The 12,494-nt window shown below is 33.8% G+C and overlaps 1 protein-coding gene across 2 annotated transcripts in view; it reads left to right on the top strand.

Moving 5' to 3' along the window:
* The first annotated feature begins 6,522 nt into the window (after nucleotides 1-6,522).
* The window catches only part of LOC128231529 (tumor necrosis factor receptor superfamily member 11B-like), a 32,126-nt gene continuing 26,154 nt past the window's right edge, over nucleotides 6,523-12,494 (top strand). For both annotated transcript variants that reach the window (XM_052944505.1, XM_052944502.1), the window contains exon 1: nucleotides 6,523-6,603. In XM_052944505.1, the coding sequence (XP_052800465.1) occupies nucleotides 6,589-6,603 (15 nt within the window). In that variant the 5' untranslated portion in view covers nucleotides 6,523-6,588. The remainder of the gene's footprint in view (nucleotides 6,604-12,494) is intronic.

The following is a 12,494-nucleotide window of genomic DNA, read 5'->3' as shown; positions in this document are numbered from 1 at the left end:
CAAAGACGAGGATCACGACTCTCACATGCCGTTACTTTCGCGCCTTTCGCACTTAGCGGTTACGGTGATACATCAAATATCCGAGAAAGTTGACATAACATACTCGGCGGTAAAATTAAGGAAGTTTAGTACAATGGCAGTAATTATTTTATGCCGAAAAAAATTTTGAGAAGATATGGTAAGTATAAAATGTATCAGAAATGGCAATTGTCATTGCTATGTTTTTATTTTTTATGCTATGAACATGTAGTGTTGGATATACGTATTATTTGATATTTAAACGGATAATTAATTGTTTCTGTGTATTTTGTGTTATTATATTTGGATATTTAAAAGGATAATTAATTGTTTCTGTATATTTCTGCTGTATTTGTTCATAAAATGGGAACCTTTCCGTGTAGTGTCTGCCTTGAGGCATGTGCACTTGACTCAATTTATTGTGATAATTGTAAGTTGTGGTGCCATCGTACATGTTGTCAAATGGGCAAGCTTGAGCTTAAGTCTTGGGACCAACGTCATCTCAAGTTTGAGGGTTTGTGGTCAAGGTCAAGGTCATTGTAACATAAGATAAAAAAAAGTTTTCGCACAAATGCATTTAGCTAGTACTTTTTTAATTCACAAGTAAATCAATGGCTTAAATTTCTGATTGCCCATTTTAAAAACATGGCTTCCTATTGGGGCGTTTCAACTTAATAAGTACATTTGAATTTAAATAACATACTGGTATGAAAACTAAACAATTTAGATTTTAACATATCTGGACAAATTTATTGTTTATTGTTGTACAATAAGAGACACGATGTAGGCACACACCAATACATATCTGACAAACGCTAAATATCCCGAATAGATAATGATGTTTAGCGTTTCTCAACCCATATCCCGGATTACAATGCTGATTTGTGATGCATACATATTTTTATATTAGAAGTATGCTTAATTATGAAAGAGTCTTTAATAACGCATCAAGGATATGATACTAGCACATTCATAACTTTACAAAACGCATTTTATTTCTTATTTAATATTGTTTATTCAAAAATTTACATATCTGTCACATACGTTTATAGACCTAAACATAAAGGTTACGTCACTTTAAATATGAGTTAACATATAGGATACTCAACACTACTTAACGAAAACACCATTCATTAACCCCTGTTTAATCTCGGATAGACCAATCTCCGATATACTCTTACAACATCCCAAATGTTAACCCTTGTATACTTCGTTGATACGGATGTTCCGAAGTAGTCAATAGTTTGATATCATCGTCAGATGCGAATCGGGGATCCCAATTTTCTAGAAATAAGACCTTTCAAATAAATTTTGGTATATTCTCACTCTAAATTTTATCAAGGCATTGTTTTTGTTGAACAGGTACAATTAATCTACTTTATTATTTAGTTCATTCATTGTTTATTTTTTATCCGAAACTGTGCTGTGCTGTACACATTCTCAATATAAAAACTGCGCCCAGGCTGATTCCTAATGTGCTTATATCCAGATGCTCTACTAGTCACTGGCTTTCACCCAGTATATCATACTGCTGGGGGAAAACTCGTTAAAGGCTGTGACACACGTTCAAAGTTGACCATACTCACCCCGCATTTTGGCTCCTGGGGCCCTTTTCGCCCCGTACTGCTGGACTCGTATATCATCTGATTCCTAATGTGCTTATATCCAGATGCTCTACTAGTCACTGGCTTTCACCCAGTATATCATACTGCTGGGGAAAAACTCGTTAAAGGCTGTGACACACGTTCAAAGTTGACCATACTCACCCCGCATTTTGGCTCCTGGGGCCCTTTTCGCCCCGTACTGCTGGACTCGTATATCATCTGATTCCTAATGTGCTTATATCCAGATGCTCTACTAGTCACTGGCTTTCACCCAGTATATCATACTGCTGGGGGAAAACTCGTTAAAGGCTGTGACACACGTTCAAAGTTGACCATACTCACCCCGCATTTTGGCTCCTGGGGCTCTTTTCGCCCCGTACTGCTGGACTCGTATATCATCTTCAGTTGAATTTTGTATTAACAAGCCGTTTTTAAAATCAATGAATTTTATACAAATTTTCAATATCTTAACTAACTAATAGGGAGTTTAAGGAAAACGGTTATAATAGCCTTTCTTATAATTTAACAAGTACTGAAACGTGGAACAAATGCAAATTGGTACATCGTGTGTTGAGATTCTAGAATGTAAAATATGTGCGTCTTTTTGTACAAGGTTAGCTGTGACATATTATATACCTGAAAAGTACTCAAAAGTACTAATACAAAAACAAATAGAGTATAAATGAGAATGGTTGGTGCATTTAAAGAAGAATCATAAGAATCTTTCTAGAGATTCAAATACAGCTACATAACAAAATGGCCATCGTATTATCAAGTGATGATATGTGAAATTGTATGCAATAACCATCTATAACAAGCACTGCAGTCCGTGGTTGACTACTATTCACAACATGTTTTTCTGTAATCATTTCAACATGAAGTAGTCATATAATTATGTTGTCGTCTTTTCAACAAAGTGAAAAAGAGATATAATCATCAACTATGAAGTCCTTTTTTAGGCTAACTTTATCTATTATTATGTTACTTGATTTCTGTATTTTCATTTTAACGTTTACGTGTTAAAATATTTGTCACTATCTGCTTTAATCATTACAATCTACGACTTAGAGCTTAGATATCACTGCCAAAAGCCGATATATTATATATAATGTTCACCCAAGTATAATAATAATTAGAAAAAAAACTTTTGAAAGAAAATAAGCCTAGAACGTTTTCATAATTATTAAATTGATCTTGAAATGCATAACGAATTTGTACGATATGCAATTTCATTTAATAACAAGGGAAGTAAAAACAAAATAAATATTGTTTTTATTTATTTATATAAAACTGGCATTCTTTCCAAAAGAGTATAGATTAGTTTACATGTAATATACTTTAAAAAATTATTTCCATTATTGTTTTAATTACATGATTCTGAGTATATGTTTCCGCATAGTAGTGTATTTACACTGCTGTACTGCCAGACTGCTAGACTGCTAGCTTCACGTCCATATTTTCGGATTATTTATTAAATTTTTAATATTTTCAAAATTCGAAAGTAAAAAGGGCCATGATTGAGGGCGCCTCCACGTGGTATGGCCTGGATGTGTATGGATATTGTGTTTATCATGAAAAAAATTAAACAATTATGCATACACAACAAAACGCCCTCACAATATAACTTCAACTTTCTTATTTTTGGATCAATTTAAATAAAATTTGAAATATAAACCCATTATGAAGCCCTTTCAATTATTTGCTCAACAGAAAAATTAATTTGTTAAAAATAAATGAGTTATGAGTGGATTTCACGTCTGAAAAAGTGGATTTCACTTGTCAAAATGTGGATTTCATTTCGATTTCCGAAAAATTGCTCTTACTTCTTCATTTCTTGATATATTTCAATAAAATTTGAAATGTAAACTCTTCATTAGGCACTTTCCAAAATGTATACAAAAAATAAAAATTACTAATTAATAAAACTGAGTTAGGAGTGGATTTCACTTCTCGAAAACTGGATTTCACCTCGATTTCCGATCTATTTTCGAAAAATTGCTCTAACTTCTTCATTTTTTGACCAATTTCAATAAAATTTGAAATATAAACCCTTTATGAGGCACTTTCTAATAATTATACAAAAACAGAAAATTATTTATGAAAATTAATGAGTTATGAGTGGATTTCACTTATCGGAATCTGGATTTCACCTCGATTTCCGATCTATTTTTGGAAAAAAAATGAAAAATTGCTCTAACTTCTTTATTTTTTGACCAATTTCAATAAAATTTGAAATATAAACCCTTCATGAGGCACTTTCTAATATGTATACAAAAATAAATAAATTATTAATTAAAATAACTGAGTTCTGAGTGGATTTCACGTTTTGAGTGGATTTCACGTGAAATCCACTGGATTCCTGTATCACCCCGCACCCATTATTTACATCCATCGTCCTATGTCCGTAATGGAGCAGTCAACGGGAGTAGGATTTTTCAATCCCAAGATTTTTCAACCCCTTCTCAAAACGAAGACTTTTCAACCCTTAGACTTTTCAACCCCTATTTCAAAGACTTTTCAACCCCTACCTGTTTGGACTTTTCAACCCCTATATCAAAGACTTTTCAACCCCTAGTTGACATATTTTAATAGCAATATTGAAGACTTTTCAACCCCTATATCAAAGACTTTTCAACCCCTATTATTTTTTGTCAGCCAGGTGTTGTCTTTATTATTTTATTTGTTTTTTGGCAAGAAACTTAACAAATTTCACAAATTGTTTTTGAAATACAATTAAAGATTTGTTAGTGTTATTTGTCACTCTTTACTACAAAGTATTGGATAAAATTTATACAAAGGCGTTGCATTGATTTACTAATCACTTGTTTGATGAAGGCAAATAATACCTTTGATTAAATATATGATTTTTTTAAACAGTGGATTTGCTTAATTAGAATATATATTACTCAAAATGTGCTCTAGCTGGCATCTAGCCATTAGTTGCAATACCTCACATGATGATGTGAGTATAAATTTAAATACCAGAATTGAAAAATTGCAAAAGAAAATAAATGCAAAGAAGGATTTACGGAGCAATCTCCATTTGCTTGTAGAACACTCATAAAAACCTCTACTTGAAAATTTGTTAAAACTTTTATTACTTTTAAAAAAGGTCAGCGGTCGAAACATTTTGTTGTAGTACCATATTGCTATTTCAGTACAGTTCAATTTTAGTTCCTGATAATGAAATTAATAAAGTATTATTAATAACTCTGAGCACTGGGGGTAGGGTAAATAAGTTAAATTATTTTTGTTCAGTTTTTAAATCCGAAAATCATACACAAAATTTAACAAGCTGCTCATAGTTTAAAATGATGGCCATCAGGGTATTACAACCTTAATTTGAACTGTCATTTTCAAGTCACTATAACCTAAATAAAAAGGTGTCATGAAGCCCCTTAATCCCTTAAGAATTTATGACCATGTCACACTTGCTGCCCATTAATGGATGTGCGACCTTCATCCAATTCTTTAATTGCATAAAACAATACAATGCTTATAGCATTTTTTTTTACATATATATATATAAGCCAATTTAAGCTGCACTCTCACAGATATACCATTTTCACAACTTTTTTTATTTTTTGTCATGGAAAGAGCAATTTTTTGCGTAAATATCTACAAACCAATAATAAAAGATTGCTGACAAAAGATCAGATCGCAGATTTACAAATTTCCGTTCGAAAATTAATGTTTTATGGCATAAGCCGTTACTAACGGTTTAAGAAAAATGCATAAAATATTAATTTTGGATCTATTTTTTTTGTCAGCAGTCTTGTATCACTAGTTGCCATCGATTTTCGCTAAAATTGGCTCGTTCCAAGGCAAAAAATAAATTAGTTGTCAAAACGTTCGATATGTGAGAGTGCAGCTTTAATAATAGAATGATTTTTTTAATCTGAGAAAAAACATTAATACAATCTTATGTCACACTGGTTTATGTTTGTAACATTGATCAACACATTTTAAAAGCAGTGATAAAACCCCTTTTATTCTTCTGGCCATAATGTTGTTTATTCACTGTTTAAAACTGTTTCATCTAGGCTTGATATAATTATTATTCTATGTTATTCTATTTGTAATTTGAAAGCATTTGAAACTCAATATATACTTTTGTATTTCTGCTAAATATAGATATTTTGAAAAATTGTGAAGAATTTTATTTGAAGTTCAACACATTTAGGTGTATTTTTTATTGATGAAAAAATATGTTTTAAAAAATGTTTATTAATTCTATGTATTTTGGACAAACTAAAAGAAAAAAATAAATATTCTGTTTCAATTAATTGTGGGAGCAGTACCATGCACATGATATAATGTGTGAGGATTTCCTCAGGGAGATAGAAGATTTATTGCTAAGCGACTAAACAGCTTTTAATGAACAGTCATTCTTTTTTATAATTATTTCCATGTATTATTTTATGAATTATTGTATGAGCATGTGTTCTTATGTATATTTTATATGTATTTCATATTTATTATGTATTTTCTTTGAACTAATTGTTGCATTTTTATTCTAACTATATTCTTGATTTTTAAAAAAAAAATCAAAATAAATTGCTTATTGTTGTAGGTAGTATATAAAAAGGTGAGAATTTAAGGGGTTGAAAAGTCTTCGTTTATTAGGGGTTGAAAAGTCTTTGTTTTGAGGGGGGTTGAAAAGTCTTAGCACTTTTAGGGGTAGAAATGACAAAGGGGTTGAAAAGTCTTTGATTTCACAAATCACAAAGGGGTTGAAAAGTCTTGGGGTTGAAAAGTCTGACAGCCCAGTCAACAGGTCCATGGTTTACTTTACGGTAAAGATTACTATCTAGTATGGAGTTTAGTGCTGGCAATTTTTAAATTATGCGCTCGTCGTTGATCTCTATACGCACCAAGCTAATACCCGTATAGAGATCAACGACGAGCGCCAAATTCAAAAATTATTCGCATGCTTGACCATTTAATTATTATTTACTAGTATATAATGTGGTTGTCAATGGTTAGTATTGAATTAGTTTGTTTCTTTGTCAATTCGCCCATATGCTTCAGTTGCGTCGCGTTCGAATTATTTGTATTAAACCAGTAATCAGTCTTTGAAAATCTTGTTTGACACACGGGGCAGAAACAAATTATTTTCTTTTTCGTTGTCATGAAAAAGTGATCTGAATTATGTGGTTGAATAAGTAAGCCACATTTAAAAGTAACCATCTCCAACCCCCGCACCCCCATGGTGTGTCACTTTTTATGATACCCACTATAGGGACCTCACCCTAAGCATTTTGAAATGTACGCCCGTACACTTGAGAGCGGTGAACAAAAGTAAAGGTATTTCTATATTCTGGTCCCAATATGATATATGGGGTTGGAGCGGGACTAGTCCATATAAACAGCCGCTTCAGAGTCTTTGACGATTGTGCTGGCGACTCTACGTTATAGGGAACACAATAAATATCCAAATGTTAAAAAACGTTCCCTATACGCGCATTATTGTGGCTAGAGCGGGACCGATATCCCCTGACGTGGGACTTTTTTACTGGTCGTTTCGCGGGAACCTTAATTCATTTGTACGCCTGATCGTACTGGAGTATGCCTAGGTACGCCCCTGCTCACCAGATGGACACTTGTTATAATCCTGTTGTGGTTGTGAACTGTCATTGAAATTAAATGTCCCTTTTATGCAAAGATTGTACTGTACTGTTGAGGAAATTCTTTCAAGTGGCAAATTCTTTACTGAAGAATACCAAGTTTTGAATGATAGTATTTATTACCCACTAGTTGTCACATCATTTTGTTGCTCGGTGTTTCATGTTAACTTAATAAGGCCCAAGTTCAACTCCTTCAGCATGCCATAGGTTATTTGTTTTTTTAATCTAGGCAAATAACATATATATTATCATAACATTTTAGCATTCTCAACTCTCTTTTATTAAAAAGGTGAACAATCCTGAAAATCGTTAATATTGCACTAAATGTGATGAGCTTAATCCTTGGGTATGGGAGAAAATGGCCATGAATTCACAACAAACAACATTTATTATGTGGAACAGTAAATTTATAATAGCTTTTACTAGATTGTTCTTGGAATATATTTTTTTATGTATGTATGTATTTCTTTAGACCTTGCGATCAAGGATAACCCGTGAAAGTGCAAGCACTTATTTCCAACGGGGTCCTTTGTTTTTGCTGAAGGGACAGCACGCTGAAGAGACAGTGGTGGGATACAAGGAAGTCCGGGTGCAAGACCCTAGCTCTTTTTCGAAGAGACCCCTTGGTTCTTTTACGTGCTCGGTGTAAAGCACCGATACACGGGGTACAACTTTCCTGGGTTAAACCAGTACTGAGTACACCACTTTTCCAAGTACTACCCTTTAAATGCCAAGCGCCAGGCAAGGGAGCTACTTGTACCAACTTTTAACGTCTTATGGTATGACGCGGCCAGGGATCGAACCCACGACCTCCCGCTCCGTAGGCGGACGCTTATCCACTAGGCCACGGAGACGGTTTTTGATACAACAGAAAATGTTATCATGATGCAACTTTATAACATGCTGTTCATATTTAAACAGATTTACTATAAAGAATTGATTAGTACAATAGCATGGCTATATACTTCATTGATGAAAAGTTTGTTTTTAATCCTTCTTACTATTTATTTACAAAAACTGAAAAGGGACACATTTTATACGAAACAACGTTGTCATAGAAATTGAAGCACAAGTTCTAAATAAAATCTTATAACTAATACTAAACTGTACATGATAGATAGATAGTTCTTTAGTTAGTTATGTATATATATATATATATATATATATATATAAATATATATATATATATTCACCAATATACATCAATGGCACTATTCATGTCTCAGCGACTAATTTTGAATTCCCTCTCCCAAGTTTGTTAAAATTGCGCAGGCACCCAATATCAAGTCAACACTAGAAAAATCACATTCCATAGATTCAGAATTCTTCGAATTAACCAACTGTAATAGTAAAGTGCCCTGCAAAATTGCATATCTATTTTTCACAAGTCCTATAACACGCTCCACTAAAATTTTAACAGAGGCTAACTGTCGAGATGTAAAGGAAGGTAAAATAAGTTCTGCGCAACATACACTTGCAAAGTCCTCTTGCAAGGTGAATCTCCTGTCTGCCAGAATCTGGTCTACAGACAGATGTAGTGAGCGGGATATAAAGTTGCTTTTCCGTGTAAGTTCAATATCTGACACTCTACCACCCCAAGCGTTGGATAAAAAAATAACTGTACCGCGGGTATTGCAAGCTATGAGGAATTTTACAGTTGTGTGTTTTTTATAGTTACTATAACACTGAGCTTTGGCTTTCAAACACTTGGGATTTTCAACGAAGATTTCGAAGCAATCAATAATTGATGTCGAGGAAAACGTGCTTTAAAAGCTGCTGGTGTGGCCTCAAATATACTGTCTCTATCACGCCAGTTAAGTAAAAAACCCAACTTGGAATTCATAATTCCAATCCACTTCAAAAACATGTCAATGATAGTGCTCTTTCCTGCCCCAGCCTGATCAGCAAGGTACTGGAATCTCGGATTTTGACGCAGCTTCACTAGGCAGAAAAAAACTGTTCAATGTTGCTTAAGCTTGCAGTTTTTGCCGGTCTAAGACGTTTGCAAAAACACCACCCATTTGAGTCTTGTGTAAAATTTTGATTTTTCATCGTTATCTTTTATTACACTTGTACTCATTTTACACAGTTCTTCTTTCTTAAGCTTGTCCATTAAATCATCCTTCTCTTTTCGGAGGTTATGAATTTCTGTGAAGAGGTTGGAACGCTCCTTATTGGACATGGGTGTGGAGGAAAGGCATGGTGCTTCATGGAATGTGGGTGCGCCAACTGGTTTGTCGAAAGCTGTGAGTCTGGTTGCATACAGTGACTCTGTAGACTCAAGGGCCTCTGTGTTTTCATTAATGGTCTGTAGGTGTTCCGATGAAGAGCCATCATTGTTGAACTGAAGAGCCAACTGTTGAAGCGAGCAAGGCGTTGCTGACCCTTTACAGATGATCTTGGTGTCCTAGTAAATATGGATGGAACATGGTCTGGATGCTCAGGGTCTTTGCTTGGTTTACCTGAAGTAGTTATGAAGACATGTTTACTAAATAACATTTAATTTTCAATATACACAATCCTTAGGTTCAAGATTTAATGGCCTTTTGACCGGCTCATAATATCATTTAACCGGTTCAAAAAATCATTGGATTGGCAATATGGCGGTGCTGGTTAAATATCTCCAAATTACTAACGAAATATGCAGTAACGGTCAGCATGCAGTTTGAACATGACACTTAAATTACTATGTTGGATGATAAAGCAGGTACATAATAACAGTAACACTAAAAATATTCTAAACTCATTTGGTAATAAATCCATTTTTTAAACAATTAATTAAAGACAAAATCATTTTATAAACAACTGATTATTTAAATTGATAAAATGATAAATATATATATACTTATTAGAAAACAAGCCGAAAATTAATCATTTGTGTTCTCAATCCCTCAAAACATAACAAATTAATCAGTGAAATTAGAAGCTTATTCAGGCTAACAATTTCATTAAAAACATTTTTTTTAATTCAAATACTTCATCAATTACCTACCATTAATGAAATGCTGGCTGCATAGGTACACATATTTTGCCGTGAGCTTCCATTCAGTACCATCCGGGTTTTGACAGTGACCCGTTTTGACGACCGCAGGCTCTCACCCATTTCGCTCTTCTTTCAGGCTCTTTCTCGGCATCAGGGAACTTGAAGAACGAAATATTCTTCTTCTGGAGATGATTATCTGTGCACCCTCCAACATAACAAATTTTAGGCATCCAGTTCTCTCCAAATAGCTTTTTATGACGATCTGCGTATAACAGTGTATAATCTCTATTCAAAATGGCGATTGTTTTCACCTCACCCATGGTTGTTAAGAATCAAAGTGCTGAAAGCACTGATGGACTAGGGCTTCATTTAGGGGAATGTTGACAACCATGTTCTAAGCATTGAAAAAATCGGCTCACATCACAAGGGGTCACTGTTTAATGGGCTAGCTTAAACTTTTGACTTAAATTGCTTGCAAGCTGTAAAGGAAATTTGAAAAATCTCGTTAAGTGTGTGTAGAGTGAGGGGGGCGGGGTGTGGGGCTAAAGCGTTAAATCAGATAAAGTCATAGTTCTTTTGAATTTCTCAAAGTCGTTTAATCAGACTTGTACAAATTAATTTACGTGTTTGGCGTATGTAAGTAAGTAAGTAAATTGTTTATTATAGTGACATGTGTATTTTGTTGCGTTGTTGGTTTAATTCTTACAACAACATGCGGAATGGGTTAGATTCATAAGATCTCAAATGGAGTTACATGTTTATTCATTCATACCCAAGCATCAAGTGAAATACAATACTACAGGCATAGCTATATAGGAAACATAGTATTCAGTATGAATAACTACAATAGAGAAATATGCTGTAGTATATAAAGAATTGTGTCCCTTAGATACATTAAGATTAAGAATGCAACATCTCTCTTCTTTTAAAACAATTAAATTAGTAAATTTATGAAGAACACATTTAATCTAAAGTAATTTGGTCAACACCCTAGCGTTATCATTATTTTCAGCTGAGCAGAAAATCTTCTTGACAGATTAATTGTTCCAGCAGAGTGTATCTGGAAATTAATGAGAATTTCTTCTAACTAAATGTTAACAGTTCAGATAAGGACACTTGAATCCTCCCCGAAATGTCATCTGAAAGTGTATTGTTTTCATACCGCAGATAGCTGTTGATATATCCAATTAACATTGTAGAAATATTGTCCAAATATCACTTTCACACGGTTACAGGATATAGGCATTTATGAATTTCCTTCACAGCACAGAATATTGAAGAAAAGTTTTACATTTGAAATATATTGAAGTATCACCAATATATATACAACATAACACAAAACACATCATAAATCAGTTCAAAGATCCAACCTTTGAGGTACTTTGACCTGTATTCCTGATCTAGTGACGTACATGTTAGAATTTTGATCAGTATTGCCAGCAACATCAGTTGGTGCTGATGGTTGTTGTTGTTGCGACTGAGTGTTATCATGAGAAAAGTTTCGCTCTGATTGATTTTGTATGTTTCTGTCACTGTCATGTTGTGATTGATCAGTTAGACGAATGTCGTTGCCATTGCATGGATGTGTATCTATGATTTGAAATGGTTTTTCATTTGTCTTCAACAAATGATTTCTGTTTCGTCTATAGACACCACCATCATTAGTTTCAACAATGTATGATCTGTCATGCACTTGTTTCCTAACAATTGCCTGTTTCCAGTGTTTACCTTGTTTGATTCTAATTGTTTCTCCTTGTGACAATTGTGTGAGTGGCTTGGCAGATTTATCAAATCATGTCTTTGATTTGATTTTTTATTTTGACATTTTGCTTTTGATTTCTTGCATATTTTGAACTTTCGGCTCAAGGTGTTTGCGTGTTACTGGCAAAATAGACCTAGTCTCCCTACTCATTAGTAATTGTACTGGTGATTTGCCACATGAAAGCGGTGCATTTCTGTATTCGAGAACTGCAAGATACGGGTCTTTGTTATCTTGTAGAGATTTTGTGAAAATCTTTTTGATTGTTTGAATACATCTTTCAGCAACACCGTTGCCTTGTGAGTGTAACGGAGATGACGTAACATGTTCAAAATCCCATTCTCTAGCAAATTTGTCAAATTCCTGACAACAATATTGTCCTGCATTGTCACTAATGACTTTTGAGGGTATTCCATGTGTAGCAAAATAGCCCTTCAATTTGTGAATAACCGTGTCAGTTCTCATATTTCTGAGTAACCCGCATTCAAAATATCTGCTATACA

This window comes from Mya arenaria, chromosome 4 (assembly GCF_026914265.1).
Source record: "Mya arenaria isolate MELC-2E11 chromosome 4, ASM2691426v1".
Lineage (NCBI taxonomy): Eukaryota > Metazoa > Mollusca > Bivalvia > Myida > Myidae > Mya > Mya arenaria.
Note: the sequence above shows the minus strand (reverse complement) of the source record. Positions and strands in the feature narration are given on the sequence as shown.